The sequence below is a fragment of the Sphaerodactylus townsendi genome, linkage group LG06 (assembly GCF_021028975.2).
Source record: "Sphaerodactylus townsendi isolate TG3544 linkage group LG06, MPM_Stown_v2.3, whole genome shotgun sequence".
NCBI lineage: Eukaryota > Metazoa > Chordata > Lepidosauria > Squamata > Sphaerodactylidae > Sphaerodactylus > Sphaerodactylus townsendi.
This window is the reverse complement of record NC_059430.1, coordinates 50984433-51006394: the sequence shown is the minus strand read 5'-3', so window position 1 is coordinate 51006394 and position 21962 is coordinate 50984433. Positions and strand designations below refer to the sequence as shown.

Below are 21962 nucleotides of genomic sequence, written 5' to 3'. Positions count from 1 at the left end.
TACATTATTATTAGTATTGGTATTAACAACAACAATAAACGTTTTAGTTACTTTCCACTACAAGGTTAAATAGACCCACACAAACACAATTTTAAACACTTTTTAAAAACTTGTGAATACATAGTCATGAGCAGGAAAGAGAGTCAATGAGAGTCAGTGAGGGAATACCAAACAAAACAGAAAAGTCTTCACTTGCTAGCATAAGACAATGAAAGAAGAGGCCAGACAAATATACCTGGGGAAGTAATTCCATTGTTTGGTGCTACAACTGAGAAAGCCATTTCTTGGGTTGCCACCTATAACTTATTTATAGAATAAGAGTACTGGTCAGGTAGGTTCGTATGGTAGTAAATGGCCCTCTGGTATTTAGAGGTCAATATTAGTACCTTTAGAGGTCAATATCAGCACCTTGAACTGAGTCCAGAAGTAACATGGGAGTCATTGTAGATGGAATAAGACTAGTGTAATATGTTATGGAATTGTTAGCACAGCTAAAAATATGTTTAAGCACCCTGAGGTCCCTAAAATGATTCAATACAACCTCAAATAAACTACTAGTTTATTTTGCTGATTTCACACATTTTATAAGAAGCTTCTGCAAGTAATGTGAAATGGAGTTGCCTTCACATTTGAAATGTCTCAGAATTGCTCAAGGCAGATGTTGACAGCTGAAGGAAGGAGATTGCAGGGAGAAAAGAAACCTGACAAATCTTTATATATTATCAAATGCTTTAAGCAGAAGCTTAGCATTTGCTGAAGGAAATAAAAACCAATTAGTTTCCAATTGTAAATGGTGTGATAACCTATGAATATGACACCATGGTAATTCTTTTTATCTTGTTAAATATTTTCTAAAAGGCATAAAAAAGAATTTATCTGCTGTTATTTTACTGGATTAAGAAAGAAAAAGTAAGATAAATATTCCATGTGAATATGAATGATTTTTTTTAATGAAAGTGCACCTCTATACATAATTGCGCCTAGGAGAGTAGGAGTGTGCCTTGTCACTGATTAGCTACAGCTACCTCCCAAGGAAACATTTGAATTAGGGATTAAATCAGACAGATTTGGGCTCCAGTATCTCTCCAGTATTTCAGGAAAAGATTATTCTTGCATAATGTCATTGAAGTTCAGAAAAAAATAAAGTGTGTATATGCACGCATAGAGGAAATATAAGAAAAATGGAAAGGGAGCCCTGGAAAAGTAAAGAAAAGACACCTCCAAATATGAACTAATATATGGCTTCGATTTCTACAAGAACTGCCAACAGCTAAGTGCTATGGATAGGAAGGGGGGGCAAATAGGCACTGAGCGTTGAATTTCTTTTGTGATTTCTGACTATTTTAGTCAATCTCACTGCCATTCTCTTTCAAACCAGATATTGTTGTTGCAGAGAATGGGAATCTGTTTCATGAACAAAAGCTCATCTTTCCTTCTGCCTGTTGTTGTGTGGTTTGTTTCCAAACATTCATTACTTGCGAAAGAAACAAAATGTATGCTAGGGCCAATTTGTTTCACAAGGTGATACACAGAATGTGTCAGTCTTGGCTACCTCCTGTGGAGTTCCCTGTGTTTCCCCCTCTCTGCCCGGTGTCACCAGGCTGAAGTCCACCATAGTGAGGGTAGCCACAACTAGAGCTATGCTATCACCCTAGACTTCTTCCTGACTTCCCCTGATCTTACTGGTCACCTCCTCCTCCTTGGCAAGACCCATCACTCCCTTTTTATCCACTATCTTTGTACTTGTTTTTTTTAAAGGCACTCCACCCCTTCCTTCCCTTTCCAATCTCTCACCCTCATTGCTGCGGCTGTGCCCATGGCTGCTAACTGGGGTTTTAGAGTGCTTGTCTTCTCTTTCTCTATCCAGACCCTGTGCCTCCCCTGGGGTTTACTTTCCCTAGTTTTCCCTGAGAACCTCAGGTTAGCTACAGTTTCCCTGCCTTCCCTCTTCCTACTCTGATTCTGGGCATTGTTGCTACTGCACTGGAAAATGGGTGGGATACTTGCCAGCAGCACATTGAAGGGCTTGTCCTGGCTCTGAAGCCTGGAGCTCTGATTGTGCTGGCAGCTGAGCCTGGACAGAATGGTTTCTTGACCTTGTCAGGAAGCAATTGTGACATGGGGGCAGCCACAGTTTCACATTACAGCAATGTGGTTTCTTGTCTGTACGTGTGTTTTACTCAAGTCAAATTCAAGTCAGGATGCTATTGTTAACTTATGCAGCTCATGTCCAGAATACCTAAATCTACTTCCTCCCTTACCTTGAGAATGCCTTTCAAAAATAAATAAACAAAAATAAGCTACTTACATCCACTATTTTACTTCAGACTTCGTATATACTAAAATGTCAAAAGCTTTGCTACATGTGACCATATCTAAATCCCTATACTACATTTATTTCATTTTCCCCATCAGTTTCACCAGAAATGTTGACCTATATTTCTTTTATTTTCTCACTAGCATCGAGAAGACATCTACAGACAGCAAATATCTTTCTCCAATTAATATCCTGGCTTTGCCTCAGTGGTGAAAAGACATCTGTTGAATGCAAAAAAACTATAAATTGTCAAATATTCCAGCAGTGGGAAATGTGCTATAGAATTGAGTAGGATTTTGTCATCTCATGTGTAAAAATGTCTCTCTGGGAACACTGAAATAGCAGGCTGTCACGTACCAGTTGCACAATTAAGGTTGGTAATGTCCTCGAGCACTGATATGTAGTCATTTCAAGGACTTAAAGCATAGATTTCTATTTAACTAGATATGTGGGCTGCTTTCCTCTGATGCATCGAAGTATGGGAAGGAGGATTTCCCAATAAGAAAGCGCATATGATGAGGAGTGAAAGCGTTTAACAGAATGATGATGTGAAGTGATTGCAGATGCCAGGCATTTGGAGGAAATGGAGTTTATGCTGCTCACTCAAGCACAGAGAGAGCTTTCTGGGGAGAGAAAAGCAGAAGTAAAAAAAAGTGATGTGTTGTGATGCCTGGGTGGCAGAATACAAAAGTTGTTAGCCAATTTATTTAGCACTAGCAATAAAGCATGTTGTGCAAAAACAAAAAAATGGGTTCTAGAAAACTAATCCTCCCAGGGCAAGAGATGTGGATGGGGCATGTTTACAGGAAATTTACTGAAATTGTGCCCCCCAAACATCCCAGCTTTGCCAAGGAGGGACAGCAAGGAGGCACCTGTGAATATGAAGACAGCTCTCCCCTACTCTAAAGGCAGACCTCCCTTCCCCATTTGCAAAGCTGTATTATGGCTTTGCAAAGTCGGGGAGGGGACAGCCAGCAAAAGTGCCTGTGAAGCATGGGGGAGCCCATTCTGTGAAAAAAAATACAATGGGCTCTAGCAAGTGAGAACCCACAAGTGGGGGGACTCCAGAGACACAGTGCCCCCCACCTTTCTTCTTCTGTTCTTCCTCTGTCTCTCACTCTCCATCCCTGCCAGCCCTTCTCTTATTCTTCTCTATTTTGCACCGGCTACACCAACTCTCCTTCTGGCCCTTTTTCCCTAGCTATCTCTTTCTGCTCCACTGCCCCAGCTATGTTTTTTTACTTTCGACCTTGCTACTCTACCTCTCTCTTGCTCTGTTTTTTCTGACTTCTTCTTGTTCCAACTCTCTTTCTGCCCTGCTGCTCTCTTTGCCCAGCTTTCTCTTATTCCAGCTTTCTCTTTCCTCGCTTTCTACCCCACAGCTCTCTATTTTTTTATGTTTCTTGGCCACCTACTCTAGCTCTCTTTCTCTCTCTCTCCAGCACTCCATTGTCTTTTTTTTTGTTCTTACTCCAACTCTCTCTTTCTCTTTCTCCTTCTGCCCCCCAGGCCAAATTCTTGGTAGCTTGCCTGGAGTAATTTCTGGTGGTCATGTGGTGGTGTGTGGTGAGGTTCTCTTCCTCCACAACATCTTTTAGCCAGAGCCTTCCAGGGTTTCCAGTGAGGCTTTCACTCTGAATTTTCAATCCCCAAATATCCTAGGGCAGGGTGGCCTGTTCAGTCGTGGCTGCTGGTGTTGCATTTACTGCTAATTCTACTCAAAAAAAGAATTCAGGCATGGAATAGAACAGCTGTGTGAGGGACCCCTACTGGAAAAAATTGGCTTCAGACAAAAATATGGGACAGCCATCTAAGGGATCCTAGACCTTTAAGAGAAATGTTACCAGCTGAGGGAGGAAAGGGAGTTTGGAGTGTCGAAGTCCCTATCAGCCCCTCTGTACATGAGAAATGCCAACCTCCTGACTATATCTCCCAGATTCATCTCGCTTTTCTCTGCTTGTCGCTAGAATACATTGCTCAATTATATAGTAAGATTCTCTTTGGAAAGTATGCATTGCCTCTCTCAGAATGCATGAACAAAAGGACGCTTTTGGTTTCTTTCTCTGTTTATATTCTGGTCAAAATGCCAGTCCCCTGCTTTTCACACTGTTTTTTCCACATTTTGTTTGCTTTATGTGTGGCTTTTTTAAAATACACAGAATTTATGCAAGCATTTACACATGCAGTGTATGTCTCATTTAGTATCTCAATATGCATAAAATATAAATAAAATATATTGTTGATGTATTGGATCCACAAAATAATGTTGGAAAATATGTACCTTTTCACAGTGTGGTGGGGCCAAGCAGAAAATGTGGTGAAAAAATAAAAGGACAGGTTTCATTTACAATAAGAGAGAAGTAGAAAATGAAATGGGGATTGCTGGGCTGAAAAGAGCAGGAATCAGAACACACAAAAATACCCCTCATTCTTTAGTGCCCCCCTTTTATTAAGAGCAAATTATGAGGAATCTTTAATTCACATGTAGTTTTAGTGCTTTTGGGTGAAAACACACAGAATGTCTTATAAAATGGCTGAATTGAATATTTAAATTCAGCAAACAGAATTTGGGAACCATCATTGTTATACAATGGTATATTGATCCTCCAAAATCAAAATGGATACTATATTTAATTGACTATGTAAGCTAGGACATATTTGTTATAAATGAAATACTTTTTTGGCCAAACCTTTTGTAAAGGAATCTGAAACCCCTCTCCTGAGTCCCTTGGAGAAAAGTGTATTATAACTTCTAAACAGATAGATAAAAAAACAAAACTGAAAGACAGCAATCCTAAAGCCTACACCTTTTGTCCCTGATTATTCTCTTGTATAGTCAATGAAAGAGTTTTGTAAACATATCAAGTAGCTAATTGATTGTCCAGGAAACCACCATTTCCTTGTCAGTTGAGTGCAGTATAGTGGACTCCTAGTCCTGGTGAATCAAGATTTGTTTCCCACTCCCCTCCACATGAAGGCTGCTGGGTGATCTTGGGCTGGGGCCTCAAGCAGTTCTCTCAAGAACTTTATTATCCCTCACCTAACCCACAAGGAAGTTAGCGAGTAAGTGAGAGAGATGAGGAGGTAATTGTAAGCTCCCTTGAGATGTCTTTTTTTTTAAGGTACAGAAAAAGGTGGGATATAAAACTGCTAACTCTTTCTTTTTTTGAATTCTATTATGATTAGAGTAGGTCTCTCCCCCATGACAGGAGTCTGAGAAAAGAACTGTCAGTGCTGTAGCACCAAAAGGCAATCATTGCAGTTTGGGGTTAAGTGAGACCCTTCATGCCAGCATAAAAGGAAGAAAGGTTTCAATTTCTACCAGTAGTGTGAATAATACTTGCATTTATTCTCATGTTTTCTGTAAACAGTGTACTCAAGCATAGAGTGGTCTTTTAGAAATAAATAACAAAAATAACCACCACAACAAGGCAATAATACCCCCCCAAGTTGGTGACCTGTGATGAATCATGGAGTGTGTTCAATCAGAAATCCCACCTACAAGGTTTGAGGCTGAGATAAAGGAAAAGTAGCATCTTCTAGTTCACCCACTTTGGGCTTCAATCATCCTTAAGAACATAAGAAAAGAGCCCTGCTGATCAGACCAGTAGTCCATCTAGTCCCAGCATCATGTTCTCTTACAGTGGTGAACTAGTTCCTCTGGAGGGCCAACAAGCAGCACAGAGGCTGAGGTGTTTCCCCTGATGTTACCTTTCAGACACTGGAATTCGGAGGTTTACTTCTTGAATGTGGAAGTTCCCTTTAGTCACCATGGCTAGTAGTCACTGACAGATCTATCCACCATTAATCTATTTAAAAGTGGTCTATGCCTGTGGCCATCAGTACTTCACTACTCTGGCAGCAAACTACACTTTTAATGTGAAGAAGTATTTCCTTTGTTTCATCTGCCTCATTGGATGCTCTTTGAGTTCTGATATTTTGGGAGAGGAAAAATGTTCTGTTCATCAAATCTCTCCACCCTATGCACAATTTTGTAAACCTTTTCTATCATGGCTTCCCCACCACCAATTGTATGTCAGCTCTTTTCCTAAACTGAAAAAATCCTAAACTCTTCAGACTTTCCTCAATGGGGAAAATGCACCAAACCTTCTAAATCAGCCTTTTGGTTGCTCCACTTCTGTACTTTTGCCTTGCAATGCCCTTTTTTGAGATATGTATGACCAGAACTCCCACATGTAGTATTGGTAAAAGAAGATGTACTATAGTATTAGGTGTTTTATTTTCAATCCCTTTTCCTGATAATAATACCTAATATAGCTAAGCGTATGCCTCTTTTTTCACCATTGTAGCACACTGTTGATACTTCTATTGAGCTGTCTACTAGAACCCCAAGATTTTTTTTTTGCTCCTCCTCAGTCTCGGCAAGGTCAGATCCCATTAGCCTATACCTGAAATTGGAATTTTGTCTGTGTTCACCACCTTACACTTTGGTAAACACTGAACTTCATTTGACACTCCTTTGTCTTCCGCTCACCCATTTTGTGGAGATCCTCTCAGAGCTCTTTACACTCATCCTTGGTTTTCACCATCCCAAATAATTTTTTATTGTCACCCAAGCAGTCATGACCCCTACACTGTTCACCTCCTTGTTCCATTTTATGGATCACTTATGAACAAATTAAACAATTTTGGGTCCATAAAATTTTCTCTCCCCAGATAATGTCAGAAGCTAAAATGTTAATAGCGCCTCTAATAGCTTAATTGCTGAGATTTGGTGCTCAGTGAGGCAAGAAGCTGCACATCTAATCCTGAATTAGGAATGATTCAGTGCAGGGAGAAGAGCATATTTCTTCCCCTTCCTAATGTTGTATGGGAAAGGAAATTTAGGGCGAGGGCATGATTTACATCGCCTGGGATAGATATGATAGGCTTTTAATAGTTTTGATAGGTCAATTTCACCTCTTGCTTCTGGAAATAAAACACTCAAAATGCTGGACACAGCATACATAGTCATCACTTTTATCCATAAGCAGCAAATGTATAATAAAAATCTTTATTATAAATCTAGACTACCTGACTACATCCCATTGCTCCAATGAATAACAGCTCAATCCAGATTGGACAGGGCAAGCAATGGTGCCAATTCCCTGCACCACTCTATCGCCAAAAGAGTTTTCCCCTGACATGGGAAGCTCCGTCCAACTCCCTCTCTCCCAAAAAAACTGTTGGAGAGAGTCCCCATGAGGGGATAACAGAGTATGCCATGAAAAATGTGTGGCATATCTCCCAGGCTGGCCTCCACCAGCACATGGTGGCTGGGCAGCCAGTGGAAGCCGACTAAGGTTGGCTCCACCCCATCCCACCTCAGAATGCCCCCCAGATGCATCACTGAGGTGGGTCTAGGCATGGACTGTGGTTTTCTACAAAGGGTGCTGCCAGCTCAGGCATTTACCCCTTGTAACGGCTGGGGTGGACACCTGCACCAGCACAGGGCTACATTTGCTGAGTGGGTCTGATACCCCAAGATTTGGCTGGACCAGCATATCTGTTGTTAACTAGATTATAAAACCAGACCATGTCTTCAAGTAGTTGAGTAGACATTTTTCTTAATCTGGAACCCTGAGGTCTTATGCAAAAGACAAAGGATATGCAAGAAAAAACAAAAATAGTTATTATAGAACGGGAGAAAGCACATCAGGTACAGAATGTGTCACTCCAAAGTGCTGACACAAATAAAAATGCTTTATAAATTACAAATTGCTTGTTTGACAATTTCAAATTTCAGTACAGTAGTTACTGAAATGCATGCATAAGCTTTACAGTTTATTTTTTTAAATTAAGAAAAGCATGTAATTATTTCTTTTTCCTCCCACGGTTTGTTTAATTGGCTCTTGTTGGATGTGTGTATGTTCTTAGTGCTTTCAAAGTCTGTGTAAAATAGAACTCTGGTATGACACAGAATCTGCAAAGCAATGGCATTCTTCTTTCTTTTACACAAATGACTATTCTTTTACCACGTCTCCTAAGAAAGATCTGTTGTTACTGGAGTTTACCCTTCATCAGAAGGACAAAACAGATGAACTAGATACCAAAATGTCAAAGCTCCATTATGCTTCACTGTCCCACCTTCATTCCACATGAATTCTCATTTTATTACTTTTTAAAGGACACAAATTCCAGTCCATAGAGTTCTGTAGGACATTTCCTGCCTTTTGCCTGGAGTATGAGACTTCATTAAACACATTATGAATTGCATCTTTGAAATGTTTATTTAAGTCATTCTATCCAAAAGGTGAGGAATGCAACTCCACAATTCTGAGAAACAAGACTGTTGTTTTGACTCAAGCAATTAAGAAATAAAAAGCAGACTGATCTTAGAGAGGTGTTGTTTAAGAGCATCCTGTGAGATATGAAATGTTCTGGAGATAGAAACAGACCCTCACAATATTTGTTTGTGTGTTTATGCTTATTACTTTTAATTGTTTTTATCACTTATATTATGTACTCAGATCGCGTGGAGTGGAGACTCATCTTGTCTGGTAATCTAGTTAATAGAATTCTTATTAAATTTTTCTTTGCTATGTACTAAATAACAGTACTTTAGGATGAAGAGTGACAAAGGGCATTTTGATAACCAAAGCAACTCCTTTTTGTGTTTTCTACATACCAATTGAAGGGGAATGTATGTGATCTCTCTCAAAAGAAAATAACAGCAAATTGAGTAATTTCTTTCTTGGATAGGAAGCCAGACAACTGACAAAAAAAATCACAGAGATTGTAGAAATTACACAGAACTAAGTTCTTGCATCTAAATATCATTGTTTCTTTTTAACATTTCATGCTCCCTTCACCATTTGTCATTAGCCTAAAACCCTGAAAAGGAAGTTATTCTTATGTTATTTGAATGAATTCTCAAGTCCTAAATCTAATTAAATGTCATTTCTTGGTCAAGTGATATTTCTGAATATTTTAAGTGTCGTGAAAGCTTAGGAAGTGCTAGAGTTGGAGGAGAGGAGGAACCATAGCAGAAGGATATAATGCCATAGGAATCCACCCTTCCGAGAAGTAGCCATTTTCATTTTGGAGGGAATGGACCGTGTTGTATGGAGATCAGTTGTAATTCCAAAGAGAATTCCAGACCCCAGCTGGAGGCTGACAGCCCAAATCTATCAAGAAGAAATTAATTTGTATCCCAAGTTCTACATGATTTTTTGTGCAAGCATTTACAATAGAAAGGATTGAATGTCTCTTGGATATTTATGCCATTATAAGCTTAGATCTAGAATGGAATTAGGGAACCTTTGGCTCCAGATGTTAGGGAACATCTACAATTCCCATCAGCCCCTACCAGCATGGCCAATTGGCCATGCTGACAGAGGCTGATGGGAATTGTAGTTCCTGAACATCTGGAGAGCCGCAGGTTCCCTACCCCTGATCTAGAAGGAGCAAAAGAGAGAGAGAGAGAGAGAGAGAGAGAGAGAGAGAGAGAGAGAGAGAAAATGGGTGCAGTATGAGAATCATTTTAAATTCATGTCCCTTACCTTTATGTTTTTTGCATATTTATCATCCATGAAAGCTGAAATAAATGTAAGAATTTCAAGAATCAGATATCCAAGCATATAACATTGGACTCAGAAAATTCTTCACAAATACATTATAGAGTTTGCACATTTAGACATAATTACATGCCAGTAATAATGCCTCTATATATGTTTTATAAGTTTTAAAACTGAAATTATATTTTTGCTTATTTTCTTCATGTGTTCAGTTATTTCTGAAATATTGTGTACAGTTCTGGGCACTTCAACTCAAGAAAATATCCTTCTTTAATTCTTCTTTAAGCTGGAACAGGTCCAGAGGAGGGCAACCAAAATGGTAAAAGGTCTGGAGTCCATCCTTACAAAGACAGACTTAGGGAGATGGGGACGTTTAGTCTGGAGAAGCGAATGTTAAGGGGGGACAACTCACATTTCAGTACAATATTTAAACCTATGTTTAAATATTTGAAGGGATGTCATGTTGGTGAGGGAGCAAGCTTGTTTTCTGTTGCCTCAGAGACTAGAACACAGAGTAATGGATTCAAGGTGCAAGAAAAAAAGATTCAACCTAAACATTAGGAAGAACTTCCTGACTGTCGAGCTGTTTGACAGTGGAATTCACTGCCTCGGAAAGTGGTGGAGTCTCCTTCTTTGGAGGTTTTTAAACAGAGACTGGATGAACGTATGTTGGGAGTGCTTTGATTGTGTGTTCCTGCATTGCAGGAGGTTGGACTTGATGGTCCTTGGGGTCTCTTCAAACTCTGTGATTCTATGATTCTGTCTTTTTAAAGTATGTTTTGAATTTTTAAATTATTATTTATGTCATATCCCACTGATGAGGTATATGCAAAATGTCGAGGGGTCTCAAAGTTGAATTAAAATTACTTCTTTGACTGCGCTAATGACAGAGGTGGAGCTACCAGGGGAAAGGGGGCACATTGCACCGGGTTCATACCTGGGGGGATGAGGTCATTCTCCCCCTCCCCCCATTAACTCCTCTACACTTCCCACATTCAATGTTAGTCTAGTCTGAGAGTGGAGGGATGGGGTGGGAAGTTCACTTGAGTCTGAAAACAGCTAGGTGGGAACTACAGTTCCCTGGAGACCTTGTGACTCCCAAGGTGTCCTGGGGAACTGTAGTTCCCACCAGGCCGTTTTCAGCCTCAAGTGAACAGGCTGCTTTTTCCAGCCTGCACTTTTAGGCTGAACTAAGGTAAGTGTGTGTGTGTGGTAAGTGTGGGTAAGTGTGTGTGGGGGTGTGGGGGTGTGTGGAGGTGGGACAGAAAACACAGAGTGCGCACCGGGCACAGTATGGTCCAGCGAAGCCTCTGGCTAATGGTCTTGCTTTCTTTTCTGCTTGGTGCTATGTTGGATCTAGTAGACCATTCCCATGAATGAAAAGATTTCAAAAACCCATAAAGTGTGTGTGTGTGTGTGTGTGTGTGTGTTTCTATTACCCCTTCCCTCTGAAGCCCAAAACACTTCTCCCATGTATCACATTATGGGCTGCAGCAGCCGGGAGGTGAGAAGGTCACAATCCAGAGTGGAAATCCTTCTCTGGTATATCCAAGCCTATACTTCTATGAAACAGTTATTTCAATCACAAATGGATGGTTTTTACTTTTAAAAGTCCTTCCATTGTTGAAATGTACACATAATGCATGGCTTGAATGACTAACAGCTGATTTTATTGGACTCCAAGTATTAGTTCACCTAGTTTGTAGGGAGACCAGCAAGCATTCATCTGTGGCATGGCTCAAACACAGCTTGATAGGGTTGGAGATTCGGACAGTCCGAATCCGGATTTTTACCGAATCTGCACTGATTTGGACGGATTCGGATGAGCAGGGGCCGAATCTGAGCTCTCCGAATCCTAACAGATCCGAATCCATGGGATTCGGATCACCAGCCGAATTGCGTTTTTATTTTTTGGTGTTTTTTCACGTTTTGGCCTGCAGGGGGCGCATTTTTAAACATATCGGCACCAAAATGTCACGGTATCATCAGGAGACTGTCCTGATGATACCCTCCAAGTTTGGTGCAGACAATAAAGGTATGGACCACCAAAAGCGGTGTCCCTATCCCCCATTCTTTCCAATGGGAACCAAGGAGATGAGGCTACCCTTTTGAGGGTCCATAACTTTGGCCCCCCTGAACCAAACTGCACCAAACTTGGAGGGCATCATCAGGACAGTCTCCTGATGATACACTGAAATATTGGTACCGATACATCTACAAATGCACTTCCTGTATAATAATTCCCCAGAAATTTAATAAGATTCTTACTTCTGCAGTGACTTAGCTGCATTGTTGGTTGGCTTTCTGATAGAGGGACAGTGGAGTGCACATACTTTCATGGTAAACCCACAAAACTTGGGGTATCTTCAGGAGAGTCTCTGGATGACACTATCTAGGTTTGGGGAACTTTACTTCAGGGGGCAGTGGGAGATGGCCCCTACCCTTTTTGGGTCCCATAGAATTAAACCCCCTGAAGCAAAATTCCCCAAACCTGGATGGTGTCATCCAGAGACTCTCCTGAAGATACCCTGAAAGCCTTAGACCATACCTTCAGAAATGTGCACCTCACAGCCCCTCTACCAGAAATTCCTCATTGACAGCAATACAGCCAAGTCACTGCAGAACAAAGAATCTTGGGCAAATATCTGGGGGTGCCTGTAGGGGACGCATTTTGAGATGTAGTGGCACTAAATTATCAGGGTATCATCAGGTGACTGTCCTGATGTTGCCCACCATTAGTTTGGTGCAGTTTGGTTCAGGTATGGACCCCTCGTGGGTGTGCAACTATCCCCCATTGTTTCCAATGGGAGCTGATAGGGGATGGGGGCTACACCTTTGAGAGTCCATAACTTTGGCTCCCCTGAACCAAACTGCACCAAACTGTGGAGGTATGATCAGGACAGTCTCCTGATGATACACTGAAAGTTTGGTGTCACTAGCTTTAAAAATGCTGGGATTATGTGTTTCACCGGGCTCACTCACTCCAGCAGGCTTCATGTGCAGGAGCAGTGAAACATGAAAACTAGAATTTTTAGTGCTAGTGGCAATGGAATTTTGTAGGGTATCATCAGGAGACTGTCCTGATGACACTCTCCAGGCTTATGCAGTTTGGTTCTGTGGGGGACAAAGTTATGGACCCTCAGTAGGGGGGTCCCTATTCCCCATTGTTTCCAATGGGAGCTAAGGAGATGGTGGCTACCATTTTGAGGGTCCATAACTTTGGCCCCCCTAAACCAAACTGCACCAAGCTTGGGGGGTGTCATCAGGACAGTCTCCTGATGATACCGTGATATTTTGGTGCTGATATGTCTAAAAATGCGCCCTGCAAGCACCCCAAAAAAATTTGCCCAATATTCTTTTTTCTGCAGTGACTTCTGCATTGCTGTCAATGGGGAATTTCTGGTGGAGGGCTGTGGGGTGCACATTTATCAAGATACAGTCACAAAGCGTTCAGGGTATCTTCAGGAGCGTCTCTGAATGACACCATCCAGGTTTGAGGAACTTTGCCTATGGGGGCAGTGGGAGATGGACCCTACACATAACATTGAACCCCTTGAAGCAACGGTCACCAAACCTGGATGGTGTCATGAAGAGACTCTCCTGAAGACACCTTGAAAGTGTTGTGGGTTTACCATGAGAAATGTGCACTCCACAGCCCTCCCACAGAAATTTCCCATTGGCTGCAATGGAGCCAGCCAGCCAGCCACTACAGAGCACAGAATCTGGGGAAATTTCTTTGGGTGACTGTAAGTAAGCACCCCTTAGAGCCACGTCACCAAAAATTTCAGGGTATCATACAAGTACTGTCCCTATGATACTCCCCAAGTTTGGTGAAGTTTGGTTCAGGGGGTCCAAAGTTATGGACCTTCAAATGTGTAGCCCCCATCTCCTGTTAGCTTCCATTAGAAACAATGGGGGATGGGGCACCCCTTTTGAGGGTCAATAATTTTTCCCCCCCCGAACCAAACTGCACCAAACTTGGGGAGAATCATCAGGACAGTCTCCAGATGATATCCTGAAATTTTAGTGCTGCTAGCTTTAAAATTGCATCCCCTGCAGGCCAAAACGTGTAAAAACACCAAAAATTCAAAAAAATAATAAAACGGACCCGAATTTTTCGGATTTACCCGAATTTTCAGGCATATCCGAATTGGCTATGATTCGGATTCGGGTATACAAATCATTTTATGCCCCAAAATACCCAAATCCGAATTTTAACGAATTTTTTTAGTATTGACCAACCCTGCAGCTTGACAGTACTGTAGATGTAGCTGCTGATTTGGATTTGGTAACTTTGAGTGAGATGAAAAGGGGGAAGCAGAGGGTGAATTTAAAACACACAGACACACACAGAGACAGAGCAGGAAAGCATCAGTCTGTCAGTTTAAATGTACAATTTACCCTCAGCAAAACAACACATAGGATCTGAATGAAACCAAGCAAACATTATAGTTAATTTATAGATGGAAACAACAACCCTTTTAATTGATTGACAACAGAAGGGAAGGATAAGGAAAGTAAATTAAAACACTCCGGGAGTGGCTAGCTTTGTAATTGAAAACTGAAAATGTCATTAAATGGGCTTCACTGTAATCTGTCTAAATGAAATCATTATTTTAAGGGGCCTTAATCTGGAGGCCAAATATAGGCAGTGCTGACTGCAGTGAAAGCAAAGTTGCAGTTTGACTCTCTTCAGGGAATTCAGTACAACAAAGATAAAGGTAAATATTCCTGTGCAACCAGAAGGTCATTTCTGATCCATGGGGTGATGTCACATCACAACGTTACCAGGCAGACTAGGTTTACGCGGTGGTTTGCCATTGCCTTCCCCAGTCGTCTATACTTTGCCCCAAGAAAAAAATGGCAACATATATATTAGGGATGCTAGAAGAATGTTGTGAATTTTTATGCAATCACAGATGATGGATGAATGTACTGTGTTCAAAAGCAGCAATCAGATGCGAACTGATCACCTGGCCTGTTCAGTTCATGCTACATGTATAAATGCAATGTGGAACAAAGAATGTGAACAGACCAAAAAGGAACTGAGATATGTCATTTCACTTGCTGCTGTAAGATGAACACACAGGTTGGAGTTTATAACAGCAGTATTAGAAATTAGTTTGTATAACACAGGAAGTGTGGGAAAGGAAAAGGAAAAAAGAGAAAAAAGTAGAGAAAACTGGCCTGACCTATAAATCAGTACAAGAAAAGGGACAATAAACCAGATGTTTCTATTCACAGAAAACATAATTCTTATGCTTAAAAAGTCTATTAATGTCTATTAATAACAAAAGAATAAAACAAATGATCTAAAACCAAAGGCAAAATGGAAAAATTATAGTTCTTTTATATATTCTTTTATATATTCCGTTCCACAATCTAAGGCCTCTTCCACACGGAGGTGGAAGGGCTTGGGTCGGCGTACTCCGCGCCAACCCGAGGCCGCTGGGACCGTCCGCATGGACGGTCCCAGAACCGGCTGGGATGACGGCACCGCGGAGTGCCATCGCCCGGTTAACGAGCGAGTCCCTGGCCCTCACACGCCGCCGGTGGCCAGGAGACACGCCTCCCGGCCCTGCGCACCTGCTTGAGCGTCGCAAGGCCGGGGGGCGTGTCCCCAGGCCTCGGCGATGCGCCGGAGGGCCGGGGACCAGGTAAGTGCAGGTTGGGAGGGGGAGGGCGTCTTGGCGCCGCTGCCATTCGCACGGCAGCGGCTCCAAGGCGGCATTTCCCAACAACCTCGCTCCCCGAGTGCGAATGGCTCCCTGGGGACGGCGTTTTTGCCATCCCCAGGGTGCCATAAAATGCAGAAGCGGCCCTAGACTTTATTATTATTATTATTATTATTATTATTATTATTATTATTATTATTATTATTATTATTATTATTATTATTATTATCAAACTGAGTCTGGAATAAGACAATTAGTAATATAGATTAATATAAAAGTGTAACTAATTGAACTCTGAAATCTTAAGCATGGTAAAATAAATAGAATCAATATCCTCCTAGAATCCAAATGTAATGCCTCAAAGTTTGGCTAGCACATTAATACAGAGTGAGATATTAACTATTTCTCATCAACTTTCACTGTGGCACTGGCAGGTAAATACTAGAAAAAAGATTGCAATTAACAGTTAACTGTTTGCTAGGTGTTCTAGCAGTGACGTAACCCTAATTGGAACATGGGGAATCCCATGTCCCCAGGTGCATGCCGTTTCATCACGTGGGGGTTGCTGGGTGCCCCTACATGAAAAAACGTCATGCACCCAAGCTGCACGTGTAACCCCCATGCCCAGAATGGGTTGGCCCAGAATGGGTTGGCCCAGTAAGGGGTGGAGACTCGGAGCAGCAGAGAGGCTGAAAGAGCTCTTTTGCAGAAGAACAAGGCTACCAGACTCGGACCTTGATTTCTATAAGCCCTTAACACCTTGTTAAGGTAATTTCAATATTGTTGGGAACTACTGGGAAGGTAGTTGTTGTTTTGCTGTGTTGTAAATGTTGGAGTTTATTGTTTCAGGGTTTCTTTTGTGGTTGTAATGGGTGAGAGTTCTCCTGGAGACCTTCATCATGCTGCAACCTGTTCATCAAGCCCTTGGAGTCTTCAGGAGCCAGCCAACTTGCAAAGAAGAATTTGGACTTGGCAATATCAGTAGACTGTAAATAGAAGGACTTGAAATGCAACCTGAACAGGACCTTGAATTGTAACGTTAAATGTTGATGTTATATGTTATATGTAAAGAAAAGTAAACTGTTTTGTTTAAATTTGGTTCTTTGCAACTCCTTCCAAGTACTGCCCCACAGAACCCACAAGCTGAGGTTACACACGCCGCCAAGCCAAACCCCCTCCCGGCCTCCCTGCAGGCTGGCTCCTGCTGGCCTGCAGGGAGGCAGGGTGTGGGGCTTGGTGGGGTGACTGCAGCAGGGCTCTCCATGGATAGTGAAGTGAGAAGGGAATTAGTGTTCCAGCAAGGGTCAAACTTGACTCAGGACCCCCAGATCTGGTCAGAACTACAACAGCACAAGGAGAGGAAGGATTCTTGCAGTACACAGAATAAACAATAGAATAGACCTGAATCCTTTTATAAAAATGTCCTCTTTTCTCTCTCTATATAAGTGTGTGTGTTTGTGTGTGTGTTGTATTTCTTCAAACAACTGGTGGCATATGCAGGGGATGATATCATGATGATTAAGCATGAGCTGCTTGCAAATGAACCTGTGCTCTTCAGTGACTGATGTTTTAGGACTGTATAGTATTATCTTGCTTGTTAAGTCTTATTTAGCAGCTTCTCTGGAGAAGCAGCATATAAATTTTCTAAATAAACCAATACAGGTTATTTCCATTTAGGACTTAAACATGCCATTTCATTCCAGTTCAAAATATTTTGACCACAACAATTTTACATGGGATTAATAGGAGCTGATAAGCAGCATCTATTTGCAATATGGCTAAGAAACATTTGAGATTTTTTTTTTAAAAAAGCACTCAATTTACATACTAATGAATAACAACTCTGCCAGGACAGAGATGTCTTTGGGGACTCTGTGCCATCTCTTCTTTTTCTTGATAAAAGCTGAACTAGCGGAGATACTAAGATAAATTGGTGGCTGGAGGTTATCTTAATTTGCTAGAGATTTCCTGATAGCTTTGCCCTTCTAGTATCTGGCATTAACTGATCTAAATTGACAGATCAATCAGGCTACAGCAACAGGCTCTTCTGTCTGTCCAACCAGGAATGGAACCAAGCCCTTTGCTGTCTCCAGGGAGCTAAGGCTGCTCTCCCTGGCATAGGTCACTCCCAGTTGGACTCCCTAGAATGGCATTGATCAGTCTTTCCATTCTGAGCAGAGAGCCTACTGCAGAGGAATCCATTCATGCAGAAATTCAAACTCAAACGTGAAAGCAGCCGAACAAATATCTGTCCTTTTGTCAAATCAACTTAAATTAGTAGTGACACCATGAAGACAAGCAGCACACTACTAACATGCTATGCTGGGATGGTACTTTATGTTATAGATTTTTGCCTGTTAGCACAGAGGAAAAAAATAAAACAGACTTCACTTTGAAAAGTTTTCCAGATGTCAAAATATAGACCATGTGAATAGAAATGTAGTGTTTGCATACATTTTTAAAGTCATCTTTTTATCTTGATACCTATATTTATTGTTTATACTTGCACAACTACTTAAGATGCTGATGTATTGCAAAACTGGCTGGTGTGGTGCTTGAACATCTTAAGGCCATCACTTATGAGCCATATCAAAAGGCAGGAAAGTGTACATAAAACAGCTAGTGACAGGTGAGCTCCCTTAGGCTCAATTCAGAATCAGGTCAGCATTTAGAAAGGTCTTTGAAACATTTTTTTTGTTAAAGAATCTTATATCCCTGAGTACTGAATTTTTACAATGCTGTTTGGCTCCTCAGGAAAGGATAGGAAGCAACATCCTGGGAGAAAGCATTCAGATGCTTTGGAATAAAAGACTTTCTTTTGTCAACATACATGAGGATGTTGGAGTCACCAGAACAGGTTGCTAGGTAGATCAATGTACAGGGAACTGAAGCTTTATCAGGACAGCACCACACAGAGATACCTTACTTGATTTCCCCCTCCCCACTCCTACCTACACACATACTTAAGATCAGGAAAAATGAAAAACCTCACTGATTTGAAGAAGCTCACTTTGCCCAAGTTGTCTACAAAAATATGCAGAAATATGATTGTCTGATTCAGTGGTGGACAACTATTACCTAAGGTTGGGGTTCCCAGTGTAGTGTAAAAGTTGCCATGATACCTGTTGACACTTTCCCTGGTGCCCACCATGTGTTCTTAGAAAATGGTTGAAAAAGGTGAAGCATTTGACCAGCAAAGCCTCTAATTGCCCGCTGCAGATTTGATTGACTGTGCAGCTTATTTCTCCAAAAAAACTGTTTCAGCAGCAGCTGCTACCACAACACTAGGATCTTCTCTGTGTGCCAGAAGATAACCTGCAACAGCCATTATATCATTGGATCCATGTCCTGTGGCAGTCATTTTATGGCTGCTCTCACTGCACTCTGTCAGGATTCCAATGGTGCCCACTGGCTCAGAAAGATTGGGGATCCCTGAGCTAGGATATGATTTTGTAATACTGCAGGTAATTTGGTCAGTTACAGAGTAATCAGTAATTGTTTCTGAAGGCAAAAGATTGACAGGGAAAAAAGTTGTGTAGTTGCCAACAGCTTTGGTATCTTTGGGCATCTGGCTGGGTCAAATGTTAACTATATATAATGCAGTATCACTTTTTAAAATTTCAAGCCACATAAATATTTGGAGAAGAAGGATGGCACAATACAACCAAGTGTTATGAGCTGACCAAACATATATCCAAACCAAGTAATAATGGGTTATATCAATATGTGAAGCAGTGCACTGCTTAATCAGTCTATAACTAGAGTCCATCAACATCTCACCTTGCATTAAGATTCCTTTCAGAAACCTGGCACCTATTTGCTAATTTCAACTGGCAGGTAAAAGATGACTTATGGCTGCTACCACACATATAGCACTCTCTAATGTAATATTTCTGTTCAGAAAGCATTATAAATTTCACTAATGAAAGAGAAAATGGTGATCCTGAAATAGTCCTAGACCATGAAAGCACAAAATGATTAAAATAAGGGGAGATTAGTTGTCATTATGTGAAACTTCCCTTTAGTTCTGTTCAGCTCAAATCTTTGCAAGACTGAAATCTACAAGTCTTTAACCATTAATTTATCTCACATTCAAAAGCCCCATAAACTCAGGTGTGACACATGTTTTTCATGCCTAGTCCCAGTTTCAATCTCTGACATATCTAGTTAAAATACTCAGCAATACTCAGAAAGGTGCATCTCTACCCCAGGACCTAGGGAGCCAGGGCATCTCACCTTACTCCTACCAGCAATGAGTGCAGATATGGGAAGGCCAATTCATCTCAAATTGGAGGAGGTCATGGCACCATTGTACACATGGCCACTCCAAGAACTGCAGTCTGGGTCAGCCCAGCAGATCCAAGTACCTGGAAGAGACACTTCAAACAAGTCTGGGGCTATATAAGCTTGGCCTCTGGCTTGTCTTTACACTCTTAGTAACTTATATTTGGTCACTGACCGTAAATAAAGTATTCTATTCTATTCTCTTCGTAACTTGGTTATCATGCCAAGAACTTCTTTGCCCTTCTTACTCTACTTTCTGCATGCTTATATCCCTCCTGCTTTTGATCTAGTGCCTATTTATCAGCCTTGACCTCCTATAAAGACAATTTTGCTTGATTCTGGCCCTGCTATTTCAATTTTCTGTCCAGCTGGTCTATTTGGAATCAGTCTGGACAATGACTCTGACATGATCGTTACATGAATATTTGGGGAGTCATAATATGCCTAAAAAGAAAACTTTGGGCTCAATGGATGTATCTATGTAAGACAGCTATATAACTTTCACATAATAGATCTACACTGTACTCTTTTAGACATGGACTTCTAGAGTGCTCTGTGTTTTACCCCATGTTCACCATTCACTAAGAAATAAAGATTACCTAATCATTAGATCAGTCTTAACTGATGTCATTAGCAACTTGGATGTATAGATGTGCAGGCGTCTGATAGCTCATAGACTGGGCTAAACATGTACAATGGCCTGTTAAGAACATCAAGCCTGCCTTACATGCAGAACATCAGTTATAAATCCCACTATAATGTCATAATAAATTAAATCAGTTTCATGTCGATCAATGACAGCATAAAGATTGTATATTTGTCTTATATTCTTATTTTTTCTTGGGGGAGGGGGGTTGTTCCTTGACAAATAGCAGCAGATGCAAAATCCAATAAACCAGACACTACTTTGGAAGGGTTTGTGTCTGGATTATACTGGGGATTCTGAATTAGGAGTTGTGATGAACAGGTTAGGTTTCCCTCTCCCTACCAGTGGGAGCTGATGGAATATTAGTGAAAGCCATTAGTTCAGTTAAGTGAGATAAACTAGCTAAGTGAAGCATGTGGCAGAAAAGCAGCTTAATGGTAATTGAGAGAAAATCAACTTGTAATAAAGAATTCTCAATGCTTAAATAGGGCTGTGGTTCAAAAGTTCAACTGTGAAGAAATTTTGTAATGTCCACCTAATTTACTCCAATGTTGTATACAAATCATAAATAAAAGTTAACTCCTTGTTTGTCTCGTGGGCTGGATGTGCATGGTTTAAAAGAAATAAGCACACACACACAAATGAAGTTCTTGGTTATTATCTATATATATAAACGCGAAATAACACTCACTGACTGACTGACTCATCAATAGAACTCAAAAACCACCGAAGCCACACACATTAAAATTGGCACACCTGTTCCTTACGTACTCCTGGTGCTCACATAGGCCGTTTCCGCCCGGGCAGAAAATGACAGCCTGGAGACGGTAAAAACACCGTCTCCAGGCCGCCATTCGCACAGGGGGCGCAGCTGCAGCGCAGCCGCGCCGCCCTCGCGCCGCCCGACTGGCCCACAGCTGGCGTATTCCCAGAACGCTAGGAAGCGTTCTTTTCGGGAATACGCCACCGTGAACCTGCTGCCGAGCGAATGGCAGCGGCTTCACGGCGCCTCCCCCACCCGGCACTCACCTTGTCCCTGGGCCTCTGGCGCGTCGCCGAGGCCTGGGGACACGCCCCCCTGCCCTGCGCTGCTCGGGGGGGGGGGGGGGTGGGGGGGGGGGGGGGAGGGGCGGGGGGGGGGGGGGGGGGGGGGAGGGTGGGGGGGGGGGGGGGTTGGGGGGGGGGGGGGGGGGGGGGGGGGTGGGGGGGGGGGGGCGGGGGGTGGGGGGGGGGGGGGGTGGGGGGGGTGGTGGGTGGGGCGGGGGGGGGGGGGGGGGGGGGGGGGGTGGGGGGGGGGGGGGGGGGGGGGGGGGGGGGGTGGGGGGGGGGGGAGGTGGGGGGGGGGGGGGGTGGGGGGGGGGGGGGGTGGGGGGGGGGGGGGGTGGGGGGGGGGGGGGGTGGGGGGGGGGGGGGGTGGGGGGGGGGGGGGGTGGGGGGGGGGGGGGGTGGGGGGGGGGGGGGGTGGGGGGGGGGGGGGGTGGGGGGGGGGGGGGGTGGGGGGGGGGGGGGGTGGGGGGGGGGGG

At 42.5% G+C, this 21962-nt stretch overlaps 1 protein-coding gene across 10 annotated transcripts in view; it reads right to left on the bottom strand.

The window, feature by feature from the left end:
• MGAT4C (MGAT4 family member C) overlaps window positions 1-21962 on the bottom strand; it is a 485991-nt gene that overhangs the window by 142546 nt on the left and 321483 nt on the right. For 7 of the 10 annotated variants that reach the window (XM_048500314.1, XM_048500309.1, XM_048500311.1 and 4 more), the window contains one exon: window positions 9820-9854. The exons of the other annotated variants lie outside the window; for them this stretch is intronic. Coding sequence is in view for 3 of the 7 variants with exons in the window: in XM_048500309.1 (XP_048356266.1) it covers window positions 9820-9849 (30 nt within the window). In the remaining 4 variants the exon portion in view is untranslated. The remainder of the gene's footprint in view (window positions 1-9819; window positions 9855-21962) is intronic. 10 annotated transcript variants of the gene reach the window in all.